General features: G+C 38.2%; 1 protein-coding gene and 2 pseudogenes across 3 annotated transcripts in view; 2 read left to right on the plus strand and 1 right to left on the minus strand.

Annotated features, from left to right (window-relative positions):
• Positions 1-21,908, minus strand: part of LOC138840241 (vascular endothelial growth factor receptor kdr-like) — a 176,562-nt gene that overhangs the window by 101,521 nt on the left and 53,133 nt on the right. For all 3 annotated transcript variants that reach the window (XM_070040193.1, XM_070040194.1, XM_070040196.1), the window contains 3 exons: positions 16,431-16,558; positions 8,841-9,000; positions 78-214 (listed from right to left, as the gene is read on the minus strand). In XM_070040193.1, coding sequence (XP_069896294.1) covers positions 78-214; positions 8,841-9,000; positions 16,431-16,558 — 425 coding nt within the window. The remainder of the gene's footprint in view (positions 1-77; positions 215-8,840; positions 9,001-16,430; positions 16,559-21,908) is intronic.
• LOC138840243 (small ribosomal subunit protein uS14-like) lies at positions 5,398-5,586 on the plus strand (annotated as a pseudogene).
• LOC138840242 (large ribosomal subunit protein eL37 pseudogene) lies at positions 6,349-6,642 on the plus strand (annotated as a pseudogene).

Raw genomic sequence — 21,908 nt, forward strand, 5'->3', positions numbered from 1 at the left:
TAAGCACAGAGTGGAAAGGCAGGGAGCAAGGATATGGACAGACTTTGTAAAGACTAGAGCAAAGACAGTGTCCTTACATCTTTCCGGTTAAATACCCAATCCAGTTTGATCCGTCCATTGTATGTGGTTTCTGCAACACACTGCAGGAAAAGGGTGTCTCCTATCAGAAGTCTCTGGTGGTTGTATTTGATAGAGATATTTTCTCTCTTGATTTCTGGAAAAGAGCAGATGCCATGAGGGAATGTGCAAATAAAACAAATGACAAAAAATCTTAATCATAGAATATACTTTTATGTGACATATATTTATCTTTTAACTATGAGGTGATTTCTGATAGGCGTTTACAAATATTGAAAAGACCTCCAGGTTCGTTCTTTTCTTTTCCTTCTTTCTTTTCTTCCTACCTGTTTTTCTTTTTTTCTTCCTACCTGTTTTCCTTTCTTTCTTTCTTTCTTTCTTTCTTTTTCTCTCTCCCCCTCCCTTTCTCCCTCCCTCCTTCCCTCTCTCTTTCTCTTTCTTTTTTTCTTTCTGTCTTTCTATTTGTGTTTATTCATTTTTGTGTAGATCCCAGGGCTTAAATCCAGGGCCTGGACGCTGTTCCTAAGCTTTTTGTTCAAATCTAACATTCCACCACTTAAGCCACATTTCCACTTTCAACTTTTTAATGTTTAATTGGAGATAAAAATATCAAGGAAGCTGGGCAACTATGGCTTACACATGTAATTCTAGCTACTCAGGAGGCTGAGATCTGAGATCATGGACTGAAGCCAGACTAGGCATGAAAATCTGTGAGACTTTTATCTCCAATTAAATCACAGAAAAAGCTGGAAGTGACACTGTGGCTCTAGAAGTAGCATGCTAGCCTTGAGCAAAAGGAGCTCAGGAACAGTGCCAAGGCCCAGAGTTCAAGCCTTAGGACAGGCAAAAAGAAAAACAAGAAAAAGAAAAAAAAGTCTCAAGGAGTTTCTGCCCAAGCTGGCTTCAAACCATAATCCTCAGATCTCAGACTCCTGAGGAGCTAGGATTACAGTGGTGAGCACCTGTCTGTCTATCTATCTATCTATCTATCTATCTATCTATCTATCTATCTATCTATCTATCTATCTAGATATCTATCTATCTATCCATACATACATACACACACATACATACATTTAAAAATCTTTGGATACTCCTAGGAACTACTTACTGGATTTGAAGATTGTCCTGTTACTGTTGATGAGGAAGACAACTCAAGTAAGTTCTCAAAAATAAGCATTAAATTATAAGTATTATTTACTTTTTCACAAGATGTTCCATCTACTTTTTCACAAGCCTATCAGAAAACATTTCTAGATGTAAAAATATACCTGGATTTAGAGAAAGAGCTTAAAACATAAAATAAGACTGCAACACAGTGTGACAGATTTTCTTTTGTCAGTTTTAAAGTGGATTAGGAGGCAACTCCCAGAAATTCAGAAACAAGAGTCAGACCTGTGATTTATCAGACCTGTTATTACTCCAGAATGCTTTCTTTCCAGATAATGATTGAGAAGTTAATTTTAAAATGGTACCGGGTACCACAACAGTAAAAGAACTTCACATTTATCTGGGGTCTTGTTTATCTTATTTATCTTTTTATTAATGAAATGTTCTGGATGTCTCTAATTTTGTTCAGATGAGGACAGAAGTTAGAAAAACTGTTACTGCTATTGCTGCATAACATACTGCTATTATTGGGGTGTGTGTATGCATGGATGTATGTCTGTAATTTGAACTTTTGGAAACATTAGATGTGCCATCAACTTGGAAAAAGTATCCCAATTACCATATTGAGTTGGCATTGTACAGAAATTAACAACCAGCCGGTCGCCGGTGGCTCACGCCTGTAATCCCAGCTACTCAAGAGGCTGAGATCTGAGGATCACAGGTCAAAGCCAGCCTGGGCAGGAAAGTCCATGAGACTCTTATCTCCAACAAACTATTCAGAAAACTGGAAGTGGTGCTGTGGCTCAAGTGGTAGAGTGCTAGCCTTGAGCTGAAAGAGCTCACAGACAGCACCCAGGCCCAGAGTTCAAGCCACACAACTGACCAAAAAAAAAAAAAATTAACAGCCATATTGGTCTAGAAATGTTAATTTTTTCCATTTGTACAAGAACGAACACACTGCATTAAATATATAAGGTATTATCTACATGGGTTTGATTACATAAAATAAAGTATTATTCAAATAATGAAAAAAGATCTGGGTTCCATTGCCATCTTTCATGGAGTGATCTCAAATAAGTCTCCCCATTTCTAAACATCAGAAAACATCACAGAATGCAAGAGATTAAATCAGGTCATCCTGACTATCCATTTGAGCTCTGTTGTTTTAATGCCATAAAAGCAGAGTAACTAGTTTCAGGCTATTTAGAGTGAAGGATTTTCCTACCAGTAGTCAATGTGTAGTGCTTCCTAAATTTCTCTTTATGACTCGGGTTCATATATGTCTCTGTTTGTGTGTGTACACATCTTATTCCTCTAAATCTTGTTTTTTCTCTTTTAATTTTTCTTTCATTTACTCACCTTTTTTTTTCTGTGTATGTGGTACTGAGGAATCGAACCCAATGCTTCATGCATGTTAGACAAGCATTCTACCACTAAGCCACATTCCCAGCCCCTGCATATTTTCTCACTTTCCTTTTTAAGTTTCTCTATGATCTCTTCTGGAGACCAAAAGTTTGACAACCTTTTCGTAAGATTTATTACCCTTTTCCAAAACCACTTCTTCATTCTTGCTGAGATTTTAAGACTCTGGAAAAAATATAGAAAGACCTCAGCTTGATACTTTGCTGCAGATGTTGTAAGTGGTCACACTTTTGGATTCAGTTGTCAAATCTGTTTTCAAAAAAGTATTTTGTTTGGACAAGGTTTGACATGGATGGCTGTCATAATACAACCTTCAGAATTGGCTACCACAGGACCTAGGGAAAGAAGTGGTCTCTTGGGTTGCTTGCTCTGGCTTTTATTTTTGTTCATTTCACCATCTTTCTCAGTCTTCTTGACATCAGAAGGAGAATGAGAAGAGTCCCAAATGAATAATCCCACCCCAAGCTGCCTCAGCTCACAACTGGGCCACAACTTATTCTGCCTCAAGAGGCCCCACAGAGGCAGAAAAGCCTGGAGTACTTCTTGAGAATTCTCAATTCCTTTCCCCTTTTTGTTACAGAAAATATAGGTGAAAACCAGGAGATCCTACGGTTTGTAAAACACTAAATAAGATCTTAAAGGATACCAAGAGTCACAGCAGTAAGTAGAAAAGGTCATCTCTCCAGATCTTGAGGGTTTTTAGTAAGAAAGATTCTATAATCACTAGGAAATCTGGTCTCCAGTTTAAGATCCACTCCATTGGAAGATTTTTCTCCTACTGATCTAAAAAAGCATCATGCTTTTCTGTGACTCTACCACATTTCTCTATTCTCTGAGAGCAAGGAATCTTCCCTAAGTGAATGACATTATTACAAGGGCAACAGTAACATAAAACTTCAAGAAATATATTACTTAGCCTAAATGTACAGCATTATATCATAGTCCCGCAGGGATAATCCCATAAAGTAGGAATATTTATTGCTAGACCTCTCACTGGCAAAGACAAACACAAATTTAAGTTGAAAGGATGGGGACAGATTTTCCAAGCAAATGTATCCTGAAAGCAAATTGGAATAGCTATACATGTATAAGACAAAGAAGACTTCAAACCAAAACTAGTCAAAAGAGACAAAGGAGGTAACTATACATTGACAAAGGGAACAGTACATCAGGAAGACATTATGATTGTAAACACACATGCACCAAACATCAGTATACTCAATTTCATAAAACAAACACTAATGAAAATAAAACCTGAGACTCCAACACAATAATAGTGGGTAACATTAATATCCGACTCTCACTAATAGGTTACCCAGACAAAAAGTCCAGAAGGCAAATTCAAAATTAAATAACACTATATGTCAAATGCATGTAACAGACATCTATGGAATACAACTACCAAATAATATTATACCCAGAAACCTATGTTTCTTGAAAAACGATCACACTGTAGACATAAAATCTTATTAAATGGAAGTCTTATGGTTTGTCACACAACAATGAAACAAAACTGGAAATCAACAGAAAAAAAATTACAAAAAAAATATTCAAACAGGGGCTGGGAAGGTGGCTCAGTGGTAGAGTGCTTGCCTTGCATGCATGAGGCCCTGGATTCAATTCCTCAGCACCACATAAGCAGAAAAAACTGGAAGTGGCACTGTGGCTCAAGTGGTAGAGCTGAAGAGCTGAGGGACAGCACCCAGGCCCAGAATTCAGGAACCACAACCACCACCACCATAACCACCAATAACAACAACAACATATATATATATATATATATATATATATATATATATATACATATATATTCTAACATATGGAGACAAAACAATTCACTTTTGGATGATTATTTGACCATTGACGAAAAGGGAAGATTTAAAAAATTCCTATAATTAGCTGGGCACTGGTAGCTCATACCTGTTGTATTAGCCACTCAGGATACTAAAATCTGAGGATAACAGTTCAAAGCCAGCTTGGGCAAGAAAATCTGTAAGACTCCTATCTCCAATTAACCACCATAAGGATTGAAGTGGAGAACCATGTTTGAGTGTGGCTCAAGTGGCAGCACACCAGCCTTAAGTTAAAGGACAGTGCTCAGGCCCTGAATTTAACCCCCACCAAAGAATATTTTTCTATAATAAAAGGAAAATGAAAATACAACTTAGAAAAATCTTTGGGACATAACAATACCAGTGCTAAGAGGAAAAATTTTAAGGGCTTATGTTAAAAAGCAGAGATATCAAGTGAATGCCTGAATGACATGTTTCAAGGTTTTAAAAAGCTAGAACAAGCCAAACTCTGAAAGAGTAAATGGGGAAAAATAATAAAGCTCTGTACATAATTTAATGAAATAGAGACTAAAAGAACAACACAAAGAATCAATGAAGCAAAAAGTTGGTTCTTTGAAAGAGGAAACAAGGTTAGAAGCCCTTAGCCAAACTAACAAAAAAGAAAAGATGTAAATTCAAAAATATAGTGATGAAGCCGGGCGCCGGTGGCTCACGCCTGTAATCCTAGCTACCCAGGAGGCTGAGATCTGAGGATTGCGGTTCAAAGCCAGCCCGGGCAGGAGAGACCGTGAGACTCCTATCTCCAATAAACCACCAGAAAACCGGAAGTGGCGCTGTAGCTCAAGTGGTAGAGCACTCGCCTTGAGCTGAAGAGCTGAGGGACAGCGCCCAGGCCCAGAGTTCAAGCCCCACGACTGACAAAAAAAAAAAAAAAAGAAAAAGAAAAAAAAATATAGTGATGAGCCTTTTTCCTCATTAGACCTGTGGAAGCAAGATGGGTCACCAGCAGCTCTACTGGAGTCACCCCCGAAAATTTGGCCAGGAATCTCGCTCTTGCTGCGTGTGCTCTAATCGCCATGGTCTGATCTGAAGTACGGGCTCAACATGTGCCAGCAGTGTTTCCGCCAGTATGCGAAGGACATCGGCTTCATTAAGTTGGACTAAGTGAATGGACTATCCAAGACTTCAATCCCAATGAAAGACCATATTTGTACACAAAATAAAAATTCAAGAAGCCTTCAACTTAAAAATATATATAGTGATGAAAAAGGAGATACCAGTAAAATTCAGAAGATAATTAGAGAAAACTTCATAAACTTTAATAAACAGGAAAATCTAGAAGAATGGACACATTTTGATATATTGACCAACCAATTTGAACCCAGATCTATAATAAATGACAAAAATTACATCAGTAATAAGGTATGTATCCTCCTTCCCCTCTTAAAAAAAACAGGACTAGGTGGGTTAACTGCTGAATTTTTCCATACTTTTAGAGAACAAAGACTAATGGTTCCCCAAATATTCCATAAGACAGAAAGGGAAACAATACTATAAAATTGATTCTAAGAAGCCAGTGGTACTCTGATAACAAAACTGGAATCTAAGACAAAAATACCCTTCAGACCAATTTCTTTGATGAAATAGACAAAAAATTATCATGAAATACTTGCAAAACAATTGAACAATACATTAAAAAAAAAAGATAATTCAGGGCTGGGATTGTGGCTCAGTGGTAGAGTGTTTGCATAGTATGAATGAAGCCATGGGTTCAATTCCTCAGAAAAAGCCAGAAGTGGCCCTGTGCCTCAAGTGTTAGAGTACTAGCATTGAGCAAAAGAAGCTCAGGGTCAGAGCCCAGGCCCTGAGTTCAAGCCTCAGGACTAGAAAAAAAAATTATACAGTTCCCCTTTTCCGTATCTTTGGTCTTGGTGGCAGAGGTGAGATGATGAAGGAAACATCATCCTTTGGAAAGCGTCACAATAAGACGTACACATTGTGCCGCTGCTGCGGTTCTAAGGCCTACCATCTTCAGAAGTTGATGTGTGGCAAATGTGGCTACACTGCAAAATGCAAGAGAAAGTATAACTGGAGTGTCAAGACCAAGAGATGAAATACTACTGGGACAAGTAGGATGAGGCACCTAAGAATTGTCTATCACAGATTCAGGCATGGATTCCATGAAGGAACAACACCTAAACCCAAGAGAGTACCTGTTGGAGCATCCAATTCATCTTGAGAATTTAAAAGATTAGCCATACAATAAATGTTCTGGTTTAAAAAAAAAATTATACAGCCGGATGCTGGTGGCTCGACCTGTAATCCTAGCTACTCAGGAGGCTGAGATCTGAAGATCTGCCAGCCCAGGCAGAAAACTCCATGTGAGACTCTTATCTCCAAGTAACCTTAACTCAAAAAACCAGAAGTGGCACTATGGCTTCAGTGGTAATGCTCCTTGAGTACAAAGAGGCCTCAGGGACAGCGCCCAGGCCCTGAGTTCAAGCCCCACAATGAACCAAAAAAAAAAAAAAAAAATCATACATACTGGTCAAGCTGGTTAGTTGTTGTTATTGTTCTTGTTGTTGCTGCTGTTTTGGTCAGTGGTGGGACTTGCGTCCTTCAGCAATTTTTGCTCCAGGCTAGGACTCTACTACTTTGAGCCAGTACACCACTTGTGGTTTTCTGGTGGTTAATTGGAAATAAGAGTCATATGGACTTTCCTGCCTGGGCTGGCTTTGATCTGCAATCTTCAGATCTCAGCCTCCTATGTAACTAGGAATTACAAGTATCAGCCACAGTCACCCAGTGGTCAAGCTGGTTTTATTCCAAACTTACAAATGTGGTTCAGCATAAGCTAATCAATTAACATAACATAGCACATGTGCACAAAAATATTACGAACATCTCAATAGATGCAGAAAAGACTTAACAAAAGGACTTTGACGACATTCAACAACATGATGAAAATGAAAACCCTAAAGAAACATGGAATAGAAGTAATATGCCTCAACATAATAAAGGCCACACAAACGACCTACAACCAACATTATCATAAATGGGGAAAATACTGAATCAATTTCCTATAAAATCATGAATGAGACAATGGTGTCCACTTTCCACTCTTAACTCTGGTTTTGTATTTCCCCCCCAAGTCTCCCCATTCACAGTAAAGACCAGGCAGAGGGCCTGGGCTGAGATCTACTCTTACTCTTTATCATGCATAAATTCCTAACTAGGGAAAGAATACAAGACAAAGAAATAAAAGGGATAAAGATAAGAAATAAAGTCAAATTAACCTGTCAAAAAAAACACAAAACTCGTATTTGATAAACACTTTCAGGAAAATAACAGTTCATAATAAATGCGTGAAAAATATGTTTAGCATCTTACCCATAAAGGAAATGAAGTTAAAATTCCACTGAGACTGTATTTAACCCCAATTAGAATGGCAGTAATCATCAACAACAAAAACAGCAAATGTTGGCAAGAATTTGGGAAAAGAGATCATTATACACTGTTGGTGGGAATATAAATTAGTGTGCCCACTATGGAAATCAGTATAGATGCTCTTCAAAGAACTAAACATAGATAAGATAGATAAGAACTAAAAAAAGATAAGATCATCTAATACCATTCTTAACCATACATCTGAAAAACTTAAGTTAGAATATAACAGACATATGTACACACTCATGATTATATTCATAGCAACACTGTTTAAAATAGCCAAACTATGGATCCAGTCTGGGTCCCCATCAACTAATGAATGATTAAAGAAAATGTGACATATGTACACACACACGGCATGGAGTATTAATCAGGTATAAAGAATGAAATTATGCTGTTTGAAGGGAAAATAGATGGAAATGAAAATCATCATATTAAGCGGAACAAGTCAGACTGTGAAAGGCAAGTATTGCAATATTCTCTCTCCTATGCACCATATACACACACACAAAAAGGAATTCCATGAGTGTAAAATATGGGAACTTTTGGGGAGTGGGAAGAAGCAACAACAAGAATGGGGAAGGTGAAAAGAAAAGGTAATCAGAGTTGAATATGATCAAAGTTCTTTAGATACATGTATGATAATAGAATAATAAAACTTGTTTTAAATGGTTTTAGCAGGAGAGACTAGGGATAAGAGTAATAGAGGGGTGAATTTGATCAAAGTACATTATATACATGTACAGAAATATACAAATCCCTCTCTATAATTCAGATATACTAATAAAAACAAAAAAAGCAATCATATAAAGAATGCATTGAGATAGCAAGCTTTATTCTATTCTTTTCATATTATAATAAGAGTTCTGAATCACTAATTATTAAGCACTGTGAAAGGGGATGTAGCTACAGTAAAACTTATTCCAAAGAAAAGGGATTCCACAAAGCAGTGAGATCCTATTTTGTAATCTAAAAGCACGAATTACATACCCAAACGCTGTGGAAGATAGAGCGATTTGTGAATCTTCCCATTGACTTCTGCAATACACTGAATTATGCTACTATAGAAGTGATAAGATGGTCGAGTTACAGTGAAGCCTTTCCTAGGATCCCAGTTCTGGCCTGCATAGGTGAATGTGGCTGGGTGAAACTGTGGAACAAGGAAAGGAAGAAACAGAAATCCATAAATATAAAAGGTTCATCAGTCCTCAATGTGATGCATATGCCATTTTCCCTGAAACTACAGAAGCTACAAAAGGAATGATCTAGCCTTCTATTTTCCTGCCCAGGTTTCCTGAAGACTGAGCCTCTGCTGGTTAATGGAGCTTTTGTTTTCCACTTACAAAATGAACACAGTTATGTGCAAAACAGATAGTCAACAAACAAGAACCAGACAAGTAGGCCAGCGTCAGTGGTTCATGCCTGTAATCCTAGCTACTCGGGAGGCTGAGATCTGAGGATCATGGTTCAAAGCCAGCTTAGGCAGGAAAGTCCATGAGATTCTTATCTCCAATGAACCACTCAGAAAACCAGAAGTGGCACTGTGGCTCAAACGGTAGTGCACTTGCCTTGAGCTGAATAGCTGAGGGATAGTGCCCAGGCCCAGAGTTCAAGCCCCACAACTGAGAAAAAAAAAATAAGAGTAGTAACAATTTATCCTGTACTTACTATAAGCCAGGCACTACATTAGCTCATGTAATGCTCACCATGTCATTGACAATCTGATGTTGTTACTCCCACTTTATAAATGCAATTCAGAGTGAATACTTTTTCCTAAGGCTTCTTATTGGATTAAATATTAAGGATTAGGTCTCTTTTGTTGGAGAAGTTTAGTTCCAAAAGATCCATGCTAAGAATGTCAGCCTTCTATTTAAGGTGTGTAAATGAAAGCTGGGTGCCAGTTGCTCACGCCTGTAATCCTAGCTACTCAGGAGGCTGAGATCTGAGGATCGAGGTTCAAAGCCAGCCCGGGCAGTAAAGTCCGAGAGACTCTTATCTCCAATAAACCACTAGAAAGCCAGAAGTGGCGCTGTGGCTCAAGTGGTAGAGCACTAGCCTTGAGCTGAAGAGCTGAGGGACAGCACTCAGGCCCAGAGTTAAGCCCCACGACCGAAAAAAAAAAAAAAAAAAGATGTGTAAAGGAACTGGAGGTCTCAGGTTCCCAGGTTCCACATCTGCTCATCAGAATCCCTGACTATATTTAGTCATTGTGGGTACCCACTTCTGCCTCAACTTTAAAAAAAAAGACTTTAAGGGGAAAAAAGACTTTTAGGGCAACAAAAGACTTTAAGAAACTAAGCGGGGGGGCGGGGGGGAGGCGCAGGAGAGGGAGTATAATTGAGGAGGTGGGAGGAAGGGATGGTAGGGGAAAAACAAAGAGAAGGTAACAATGCTTGAAAAGAAGTATTCTCAAGCCGGGCACTGGTGGCTCACGCCTACAATCCTAGCTACTCAGGAGGCTGAGATCTGAGCATCACGATTCAAAGCCAGCCCAGGCAGGAAACTACATGAGACTCTTATCTCCAATCAGCCACTAGAAAACTGGAAGTGGCGCTGTGGCTCAAGCGGTAGAGCTCTCGCCTTGAGCTGAAGCGCTGAAGGATAGCGCCCAGGCCCAGAGTTCAAGCGCCACGACCGAAAAAAAAAAAAAAAAAGAAATATACTCATTACCTTGCTCATGTAATTGTAACCACTCTGTACAGTATTTGCACAATAAAAAAAACTTATTTAAAAAAAGAAACTAAGCAGCTTGCATGAAGTACATGCCTAACTGATACTTTAATTCATTCAATTAAATATATGAATAATATTTAACCAAATGTCTGCTCTGAACTAAACAATATGCAGAGCATTAAGGAGCCAGCTTCAAACAGCACAGATTGGGTGCCTTCTTTCATTTAATGTACTGTGTGTGTGTGTGTGTGTGTGTGTGTGTGTGTGTGTGTGTGAGAGAGAGAGAGAGAGAGAGAGAGAGAGAGAGAGAGAGAGAGAGAGAGAGAGAGAGAGAGAGAGAGAGAGAGAGATACGGGAGCTTGAATTCAGGGTTCGGTGCTGTCCCTTAGCTGTCCCTTAACTTTTCATTCATGGCTAGGACTGCTGAGCCATATTTCTACTTCTGATTTATTTGGTGATTAATTGGAGATAAGAGTCTCATGGGGGGCTGGGAAGGTGGCTCAGTGGTAGAGTGCTTGCCTTGCATGCTCGAGGCCCTGGGTTCCATTCCTCAGCACCACATAAGCAAAAAGAAAAAAGCCAGAAGCGGTGCTGTGGCTCAAGTGATAGAGCACTAGCCTTGAGCTGAAGAGCTGAGGGACAGTGCCCAGGCCCAGAGTTCAGGCCTCATGACCGGACCCCCCCCTCCCAAAAAAAAAAAAAGTCTCATGGACTTGGCTACATGGGCTAGCTTCAAACCAGATCCTTAGTTCTCAGCCTCTGAGTAGCTAGGATTACAGCATTAGCCAACAGCAACCAACAGCTAGTATATTTTTAAACAAACCGAATACCAAATTATATCCCTTATAAATAATAAATAATAAACACAACTTTTTTCAATAACATTGGAAAGTAAAGAAGAAAATAAGCTGGGGAGAGGGTTTACACCTTTATCTTATCTACTCGAGTCTGAGATCTGAGGATCACTGCATGGGCAGGAAAGCCCCTAACACTCATTTCTAGTTAACCACCAAAAAGCTGGAAAGCAGAGCTCTGGCTCAAATGGTAGAGTGCTAGTCTTGAGCACAAAAACTCGGAAACAGTGCCACGCCCAGAATTCAAGCCCTAGGACTGGCACAAAAACAAGAAACAAAACAAGAAAATAATAATGACCTATACATCTCAGAAATAACTACTTGGAACAAAAATGAAGCATATTTATGTCTAATCTTTTTTTCTTTGTATGTATGAAGTGGCCTGTAGTTTCCATTAATTATATTATTAGCATGTTGTTTTTTTTTGTTGTTGGTTGTGGGGCTTGAACTCTGGGCCTAGGCGCCATTCCTCAGCTCTTCAGCTCACAACGAGCACTCTACCACTTGAGCCACAGTGCCACTTCATGTTTTCTGACGGGTTTATTGGAGATAAAGTCTCAGGGACTTTCCTTCCCAGGCTGGCTTTGAACTATGATCCTCAGATTTCAGCCTCCAGAGTAGCTAGGACTACAGGCATGAGCCACCAGAGCCCGGCTAGAATGTTTTTATATCACTAAAATTTTCATAAATATAAATTTTATGAGAACACAAAAAACAAAGGAGGATGGGTCATAACTGAGGTTTCTAGAAGCTTTTTGATATAAAAGATTGTTTAAGAAAAAGGAAATCAGCCAGGCACTAGTGGCTCATGCCTATAATCAATCCTAGCTATTCAGGAGGCTGAGATCTGAGGATTGAAATTCAAAGCTAGCCCTGGCAGAAAAGTTCATGAGACTCTCATCTCCAATTAACCACAAAAAAAGCCAGAAGTGGAGGTGTGGCTCAAGTGGTAGAGCACTAGCCTTGAGCAAAAAAAAGTTCAGGGCCAGTGCCCAAGCCCAGAACCAGCACATTTTTCTTAAACAGAAAGGAAATCATTTAGCCTAAGAAAAAAGAATCCTTTGGGCAGAATGTGGTATGTGATTTTGTTAGTCAACCGAATTTAATCAAAAGTTGGTGACTTCTTACCAAAAAATCTCTTATGCAGGTATTTGGATGATTATTTGTCCAAGATGGTAAATAGGAATTTTTGTGTCACATAAGAAATTAGACTTTAAAGTCTACTCCAGCTCTGAGATTTCATGTTTCTCTGACTAACCATTTAGTTTTATTGCCCAGAATAGTGTCTCTATTTCTTATTAGTGTTTACTTCTTTCTACTAAACCTTTGTTGCTAATAGTTTCCCCACTCCATAAACATGAATTTCATAGGGATTAGTGTAAAAATGAACATTAGAGACAAGTGTTAGTGGCTCATACCTGTTATTCTAGCTACTCAGGCTGCTAAGATCTGAGGATCACAGTTCAAAGCCAGCGCAGGCAAGAAAATCCATGAAAATCTTATCCTTAATTAGCTAGCAAAAAGCCAGAATTGGGGCTGTGGTTCAAGTGGTAGAATGCTACCCATGAGCCATAAAGCTAAGAGACAGCACCCAGGTCCTGAGTTCAAGTCCCAGTACTGACACAAAAACAAAAAAAGTGTTTAGCTATAAACTGTGGGTTTGATGTTTGGAGAAAATGTCTCTGAAAATATAATTAATTTAAGCATCCTGGGATGAAATCTTGGAATAGGATGGATTCTAAATACAATAACACATGTTCTTATAATAGGCAGAAGAGAAGACAGACATAGATATAGAAGATTATATAAATATAAAAAGATATTAAAGTTATACAACCACAAGATAAGAAAATCCAGTAACCACTAGAACCTACAAAAGATAAAGAGTTCTTATCTTTTGTCTAGAGTCTTCAAGGAACATGGACTTGCTGATACTTTGATTTTAGACTTCCTCAGTACAGATTGTGAGAAAAATTTCTGTAGTCTTAAGCCATCTAATTTGTGACTGCCAAACTAGCAAATTTATACTACATCTTATAAATGGCTGAGTAATTCTTGGTGTAGATTAGATTTGTTAAATATATTGGATTGAATCAAATTGCACTGAATTTTTTTCTCACGTTGACTTGAAATTATCTTTACTCAGTTACTATTGGGTAAAACCACCTTTGGATAATCTCTTGGTTTACATGTGTGTATTTGTGTGTGTGTGTGTGTGTAAGTGTGTGTGTGTATGTGTGTGAGAGAGGAGGGGGAGGAGAGAGAGAGCTGGTCCTGGGGCTTGAACTCAGGGTCTGGGTACTGTCCCTGAGACTTTTTGCTTGAAGGATAGCACTTTACTATTCAAGTTGCAGCTCTACTTTCAGCTTTTTGGTGGTTAATTGGAAATAAAGAGTCTCATAAACTTTCCTGCCTGAGCTGATGAAAAATCATAATCCTCAGATTTTGGCCTCTTGAATAGCTAGGATTGCAGGTCTGAGGAACCAGCACCATGTTCTTGATTTACTTTTAATCAAAACTCATTTCTGCTATAGCTGTACTTCAGGGGAAAGTATTCCACCTGCTGAATATCACTGAGACCCAGCAATGCCACTGGAAAAGCAAGGAAAGGAGGCAAATCCTTACATGAGTTGTATATGGTAGAACAGAAAGTATGAAAAACAGAGCCAATACATCAGACTCCAGCTCTAACAATTGTAATTATAGTAGCATCTTTATGACTACCACCTATTGCATTTTTCAAAGCATAACTCAAACTCAGTCTTTTTAGCTAATTAACTGATCACTAATTATTAACTACTTTGTACTCCAGGGTTCCACATTCTCACTTCAGAATCCCTCTCAGTGGGATTACATTAATGAATAAATAATGGATCAATTTAATAATAGTCAAGTTTCAGGTTGGAAGTATTGTCCAAGTGTTTAGAGTATGGTCTTTAACCAACAGCTTCCTAAGGGGCAGTATCATGTTAAGTGGGCTTTTTTTTTCCTCTCAAAATTATATGGTAGGGATGGGAAGGTGGCTCAGTGGTAGATCGCTTGCCTTGCATGCATGAGGCCCTGGGTTTGATTCCTCAGTACCACATAAGCAAAAAGAAAAAAGCCGGAAGTGGTGCTGTGGCTCATGTGGTAGAGCGCTAGCCTTCAGCTGAAGAGCTGAGGGACAGTGCTCAGGCCCAAGGTTCAGGCCCGACGACTGACTACCATCCCCCCCCAAAAAGAACAAAAGAATCAAAATTCTATGGTATCATAAGACGTTATCTTGAATTGTGGGAAATGTTGGCCAGTTAATTTTTTTTAGTGGAAAATGATAGGTGCTCTCTTGAAACCCCTTTAGATATTTCTAGGTACTTGGAGGTTGCTTACTTTGAATAAATCTTAGGTGAGATGGTACCTAATGCTTTAGAAAACCAAGTCCTGGCTATACCTCTACTCTCATAACTAGGTTCATTCTTTGGAACTAAATTGGCTGCCTAGTAAGATCTAATTTTAGAAAAGGATGTTTGAAATTGGCCAGGTCAGTCCTTTCCTAATCTCATGTTTCCTTTTGGCAAAGGACAGAGACATAGTGGCTCCAAGTCTTGCTAAATATTAGCTTGTGGAGGGAAAAAGGAGGCTCAATGGGTGGGCTAGGTCATTCTCCCTGTATATTAGGTGGAGGAAGGATGAGGTAGCCAGACAAACACATAACTACTAGAAGAAACTACATCCTTCCCACTCCACCTTTCCTGGCATACCACTGCCTTGGTTCTCAAGAATCAAGTTCCAAAGACATGAATGCACTGTCATTTTCTTTTAAGAATTGGCTGATGTGGGAGGCTGAGAACAGGAGGAGAGTGATTCCAGACCACTAGTTCAGGCAGAAAATATGAATAAACTTCTCAACCCACAGATGAATGTAGTAATAAAAAATGATAGTTCTGCTTATCCCAAGGTACATTGGAGGCTGAGATTGAGATGATTCTGATTACAGACAGATCAGACCAGAAAAAAGTCCAGGTGATTCTGTATCCAAGGAAGAGGAGCTGTATACAGTAGTACACACCTGTAATCCTAGCAATAATAGGAAGTCTACAAATAGGTGGATCATATCTCAGGGGCATATCATGGTGGAAAGTAATACTCTATTCCAAAAATAATTACTGAAAACCATGTCTGGTTATATAGTTCAGCTCTACTCATCTTTTTTGGGGTGTATGCTGGTCCTGGGGTTTGAACTCAGGGCCTGGATGCTTGCTTTGAGCTAGTGCTCTACCACTTGAACCACAGCTCTGCTTCAGGCTTTTTGGTAGTTAATTGGAGAAGAGTCTCAAAGACTCTCCTGCCCAGGCTGGCTTTGAACCACTGTAACTGTAGATGCTGAGGGCTTCCGGAGATGAAGGAAATCTTTCAAGTATGTTTTTCTCCATTAACAGCCAAGATTTATTTGACTAATCAAATTAGATGTATAGATTACCCCTTTTTCTCTTGTACTTCTATTGGATACCTCCCGAAACTTTATAATATTTTTTGTACCAGTACTGGGCTTGCTGGCTGGTTAGAGATAAGAATCTTGGGTTTATCATCCTGGGCTGTCTTCAAACCTTGATCCTAAAATCTATGCCTGATGAGTAGCTAGGATTATAAGTATAAATCACTGGCCCCTGGATTCACCATTTTCTTGTTTAAGGAAAGTATTTGTTTAAGAAAAACAAGTACTCTGGTTCAAGAGCTCTGGACATTGACAAACCTTTACATAAAATCCATATAAGAACTTACAAAAGATGTGGAGTCAGCTGAATTCAGGGAAGTTTTTCTAGAAAATGGTGCTGGCTTTTGGGAGACTCTAGAATGACCCATAATGTAGAGTAAGGTCAAAAAGATGACCACTAAGTCATCTATTTCCTTTTCCTCTACTTGATGCAACCCTTTTATAAAAACACTTTCAAAGGAGTATACATATACCTGAAACTATTACCAGACATGGTACTGAAACATTCTTTCCTGCTATCTTTATATTTTATATACTAGATAGTGACAGTCCTCTTTCTGAGACTTTAACATTGAAACTTACCAGATGAAGCTTAACATCAATGTCAGGAGAAGTGACACGACATGGTACAAGCACCTCTTGGGTTTCAGTAAGCACAGTGATCACCTTTGGTATGTCATCATAAGTCTCTACAAAGGTCTGGCTGTCATCTATGGGGGTAAAAAAGGAAGCTAGGTTTACAGTTATTACCAGGATAAAAATTCATCATTTTTATGCATACCAGCACCTTTAAAATCATTCTATCAATTTTTCATTTTCTTTAAGATAAAATGAATACTCAGAGAAGAAAAAGGATACAGCATGGGAGATGGCCAAAATCTAAACCCATGTTTCATAACTCCTAGGGAAGGCTATTCCCAGAAGAACCAGAAAAGACATCTTTGCATAAAAATCTGTACAAACAATAAAGGTCATTTGATTGATCTTAGTTTTAATCCGTTGAGCCACCACATGTAACAAGTTAAATCTCTTTCATATCATGGTACTTTGGGAATGTGTCCAATCTAGTATCTAAAAGGTCTTTCTTTCCATGTAATGTGTTTTAAAATCATACAGGTTCTCTAAGGTTAATTATTGTATCACAATCACTTATGATAATGCTGTGATTAACAGACTAGATATATGATCTTTGTATGGCAAGGATAATTACTTATTTATTATTGTATCTCCCATACATGCCCAAATCATATTTTTACTGCCATTTAATAAATAAAAATATATTTGAATAAACATGAATATATACAAATTGAACACTTTACCTTCCCACAATAAATGTGTATGGGTACATGTACTATTACTACTTCCCATGCAGTAAATAAGGAGAATATCAATCTGAGAAAAAGGTTGACTTTTCGAAAAAAGACCCAGAATGCACTATTTTCCTATAATCTCACTTTTCCTTCTTAGACAATCCAGAATTAGTCTGAGCTTTATCATTTCTCAGGGTTGCCTAAGACAACTTAAAAATTCCTTTATGTCATCTATAATTTTTTTCTACTCTAATATATGTTCATACTTCAATTCTCCACTTTTCTTTACATAAGCTTTCTCCCTCAGCAATATCTAGCTCCTTCCTATAGCTTCAACTGGAGAACATATTTTTGGCTCTATTTCTACCCCCTCATTTCTCTCAAACTCCATCCATTTTTCTATCTGTGGTCAGGAGCTATCTCTTGGAATGGACTACAACCATTTGACCTTCAATAGTCTAATTTAAACATAGGATATTCCCTCCTTAAACCTCCTCCAAAACTCTCACATCTGAGACTAACTTTGCTTCCCTCATAAGATGGCAAAGAACAGCTAACAGTAATACTGCTTCTGGTCTTTTTCCCAGTTTGGTCTAGAGAATGGTTTTACCCATAAAACAAATTACAGATCTGAAAGAGATTTTCAGTATTGAAAAACAAGAATGCATATGGGAAAGCTATAAAAAAGTTCCTCCTCCTTCAAGAGGTACAGAAAAGAGCTGGAACAGTGAATAAGAGACAAAATAGTGCAGAAAGTAGTATATGATAACTAGTGAGATAGAGTAATAAAACCACTAAGTTGTGTTTCAGGAGAACTGAGTTCAAGAGATTCATAATAATAGAAACAATAAATATTGATTTGACAAACTGCAAAACTCCTATCATGTGACAAGATGCATTAGGCAAAAAACATTTATCATATTCATTATCACTTATAAAATTCAGGATTACAGACACTATTATAATAAATAATAAATTATATTATAATTAATAAAATAAAATTATAATAAACAGACTATTATAATAAATTATTAAAGATACTACTATAATAAATTTAAAATGTTTAAATATGTAATTGTTAAGTAGATTTACATGCTCAGGGCACAAGACATGAATATATATATCTATATATATATATTCATGTCTTGTGCCCTGAGCATGTAAATAATGTAAATAAATTAATATATATATATTCATGTACATATGCACTGTGCATAGTAAAATGAATTAACAAGTGATATAAGATATGCTGTACATTATATCCCCAGAATTTGTTTGACATACAAGTTAAACTTTGTAGCATTTGACTAACAATTTATAGCTGAAGAAATTGAGTCTTAGAGATTTTACTTAGGTATACGAATCAGTTAGAAAAACAGACTTGTGGAGTTTCTTTTTTTCTTTTTTTTTTCTTTTTTTTTTTTTGTTGGTCCTGAGGCTTGAATTCTGGGCCTGGGCGCTGTCCCTCAGCTCTTCAGCTCAAGGTGAGCGCTCTACCGCTTGAGCCACAGCACCAATTCTGGTTTTCTAGTGGTTTTATTGTAGATATGAGTCTCACGGACTTTCCTGCCTGGGCTGTCTTTGAACCGTGATCCTCAGAACTCAGCCTCCTGAGTAGCTAGGATTACAGGCCTGAGCCACTGGCACCCGGCGACTTGTGGAGTTTCTGATAATGAGTTCCACTCATTTTGGGATTTTCATGGAATTTCTCATTTCAGCCTAGCAAGTCCATATTCAAGAATTTTAAAAGATCTTTTAAAAAGCTAAAGAAGCAAATGATTCAAGTGAATCTTGGTCCTCTATCTGATCAAACTATAGAAACTTTAACAACCACAAGGGGATAGTATCTATTTCTCTACAAAACCAGGCAAAAATTGACCCATAATGTGTCAATTCAGCATTGTACATGAACAGTCATTTTTTTTGGTTGAGTCTTTGGGCCTGAGTGCTGTCCCTGAGCTCTTTTCCCTCAAGGTTAGCACTTTATACTTTGAGCAACAGCTTCACTTCCAATTTTCTGATGGTTAATTGTAGACAAGAGTCTCATGGACTTTCCTGCCAGGGCTATCTTTGAACCATGATCCTCAATTCTTAGCCTCCTGAGTAGCTAGGATTTATAAGTGTGAGCCACAGTACCTGGCTGGACCAGCCATTTTTTGTTTTTGTTTTTTTTTGTTGTTGGTCCTGGGGCTCAAACTCTGGGCCTGGGCACTGTCCCTGAGCTCTTCAGCTCAAGGCTAGCGCTCTAGACCAGCCATTTTTTAAGTCCCAGGATCTGGAGTTTGGGGTTTTACTTGTTCCTGATGTAATATTGACTGCTTGTGACCTTGGACAAGTCTTTTTCCTCCCTGAGCTTCATGTTCTTCTACTTGTGCTCTGAAATATTCTGATTCTGCTAGTCTTGATACCTGATGATTCTTGGAGTCATAAGCTCCTCATATGACACTAAGCCAGTTCATCTTCAGATTAAACCAGCCAGGACAATTCATGCTCACATGCAAAAACCTACCCTTGATTTGCTCAAACACTGAGAAGATACCAGCAAGTGATCTGCTTAGCTTCTGTGAGTCTCCATTCTTCTCTAATCTGGGGGCTAGGGCTAGTCCAGGGCTATTGAAGGAGTGCATTCCTATTCTGGGTAAACATAGGCTTGTCCTATTGCAAGGCTATTTTGCTCTTGCCAAGTTCTTGATGGACAGGAAAGTGTGAGACAGAGGTTTATAATGACTTGAGGCCTTGGGACAGAGGTCAAGCCTACAAAGGAAAAGGTGTGGAGGTAAGTATACAACGTGTGTCCTCTTTCCAAGATCTTTATCAGAAAGCAGAGTTAAAAGACATTCAAAGTGGGGGGGGGCTGTTTGAGGTGAAATCTATTTTTATCTTTGTGATATGAACCTAGATTTTGGTTATCTAGGTTGTCTTGTACTAGGAAGGAGAACACAGGAAAAAGCTAGGGAGAACTATATACCAAGAGCTAAGGGGAAAAAATGCAGTCTAAACTCAGGGATGATGTCATTAACTCCTCATTACCTAAATTTTTTTTTTACAGCTTGCTCTAGGTGCAGCCTGGCTGCACTTTAGAAATTATTTATTCATCAGAAGACCTGGGCAATTCAGGAGATATCTCTTGATCACCTTGAAACTCCCCCAGGGACTTAACATTCTTGGAAAATATTTTCAGCTAGTGCTTGAGCTGGATGTACAAAGAATAGGTGTTATTTTATTGCTGTAATATTGTATGATACTGTAACATACCTAAAGATTTTAATCTCATAGTAATTCCTCTACTGCTTGCTCTCTGCTTGTCCCATCATACGCAAAAAGGTTGTTCTTTCAGGAATTTTTGCTAAAAGATAATGCAACTAGAAAATATATTCACTAAAACCTTTAGCTCTGTCCTTTAAAGGGAGCTTTTGTTTCAGATCCTAAAATTGCACCATTTAGTATGGTAGCTATTAGTCATATGTAACTAATTAAGCATTTGAAACATCGCTAGTATGAATTGAGATTTGCTGTAAATGTAAAATAATTGTAGACAAAAAGAATATATATTTTTCATTAATATGTTTATATTGGCTACATGTTGTACTCATATATTGGATGTAACGGTAATAAAATTAATTGTACCTGTTTATTTTTATTTTTAAATAAAGCTCGCTTATGGCCAAAATGAAAGATCTACTGTATACCAAAATTAATAAAAGAGTGATGTAAGAAACTAAAGATATAAAAAAAAGAAAGTTGTCCTATATTCATGGATTGGAAGAAATAATATTGTTAGTATCCAAGCTAGGCATTGGTGGCTCACGCCTATAATCCTAGTTATTCAGGAGTCTAAGATCTGAGGATTAGGGTTTGAAGCTATTCTGGCAAGAAAGTCTATGAGACTCTTTTTTTTTTTTTTTTTTTTTTTTTTTTTGGTCGGTCGTGGGGCTTGAACTCTGGGCCTGGGCATTGTCCCTCAGCTCTTCAGCTCAAGGCGAGCGCTCTACCACTTGAGCCACAGCGCCACTTCCTCTATGAGACTCTTATCTCCAATTAACTACCAAAAAAAGCCAGAAGTGGTGCTATGGCTCAAAGTGGTAGAAGCAATGAGGTCCTGATTTCAAGCCTTAGGACAGGCACCAAAAAAAAATGTTCATATTACAAAGCAATGTAAAATTCATTGCTTTGAATCACTGGATTAAATGTAATGCTTATCAAAATTGTAATACCATTTTACTAAAACTAAAAAAAGTTATAAAATGTGTATGAAACTAGAAAAAAAAAGTTGAGTGGCAAAAGTAATCTTAAGATAAAAAAACAGGGGCTGGGAAGGTGGCTCAGTGGTAGAGCGCTCGCCTTGCATGCTCAAAGTCCTGGGTTCGATTCCTCAGCACCACATAAGCAAAAAGAAAAAAGCCGAAGTGGCGCTGTGGCTCAAGTGGTAGAGCACTAGCCTTGAGCTGAAGAGCTGAGGGACAGCGCCCAGGCCCAGAGTTCAGGCCCCATGACCGGATCCAAAAAAAAAAAAAAACAAAGATTAAAAAAAAAAGTTGGAGACATCAGACTTTCTTATTTCAAATTTTAATGCAGACATACAGTAAAATCAGTATAGTAGTGGCATAAAACACACATGTAACCAGTGAAGTGAAACAGAGGGCAGAATGCACCCAAACTTACATTGTTAACTACGTTTCCAAAAGGGCACTAAACGTACAATAGGAAAAGGATCATTGTTTCAGTAAGTACTGTTGGGACAAATGGATAT

This window comes from Dipodomys merriami, unplaced genomic scaffold (assembly GCF_024711535.1).
Source record: "Dipodomys merriami isolate MVZ:Mamm:240054 unplaced genomic scaffold, mDipMer1.0.p SCAF_3, whole genome shotgun sequence".
Lineage (NCBI taxonomy): Eukaryota > Metazoa > Chordata > Mammalia > Rodentia > Heteromyidae > Dipodomys > Dipodomys merriami.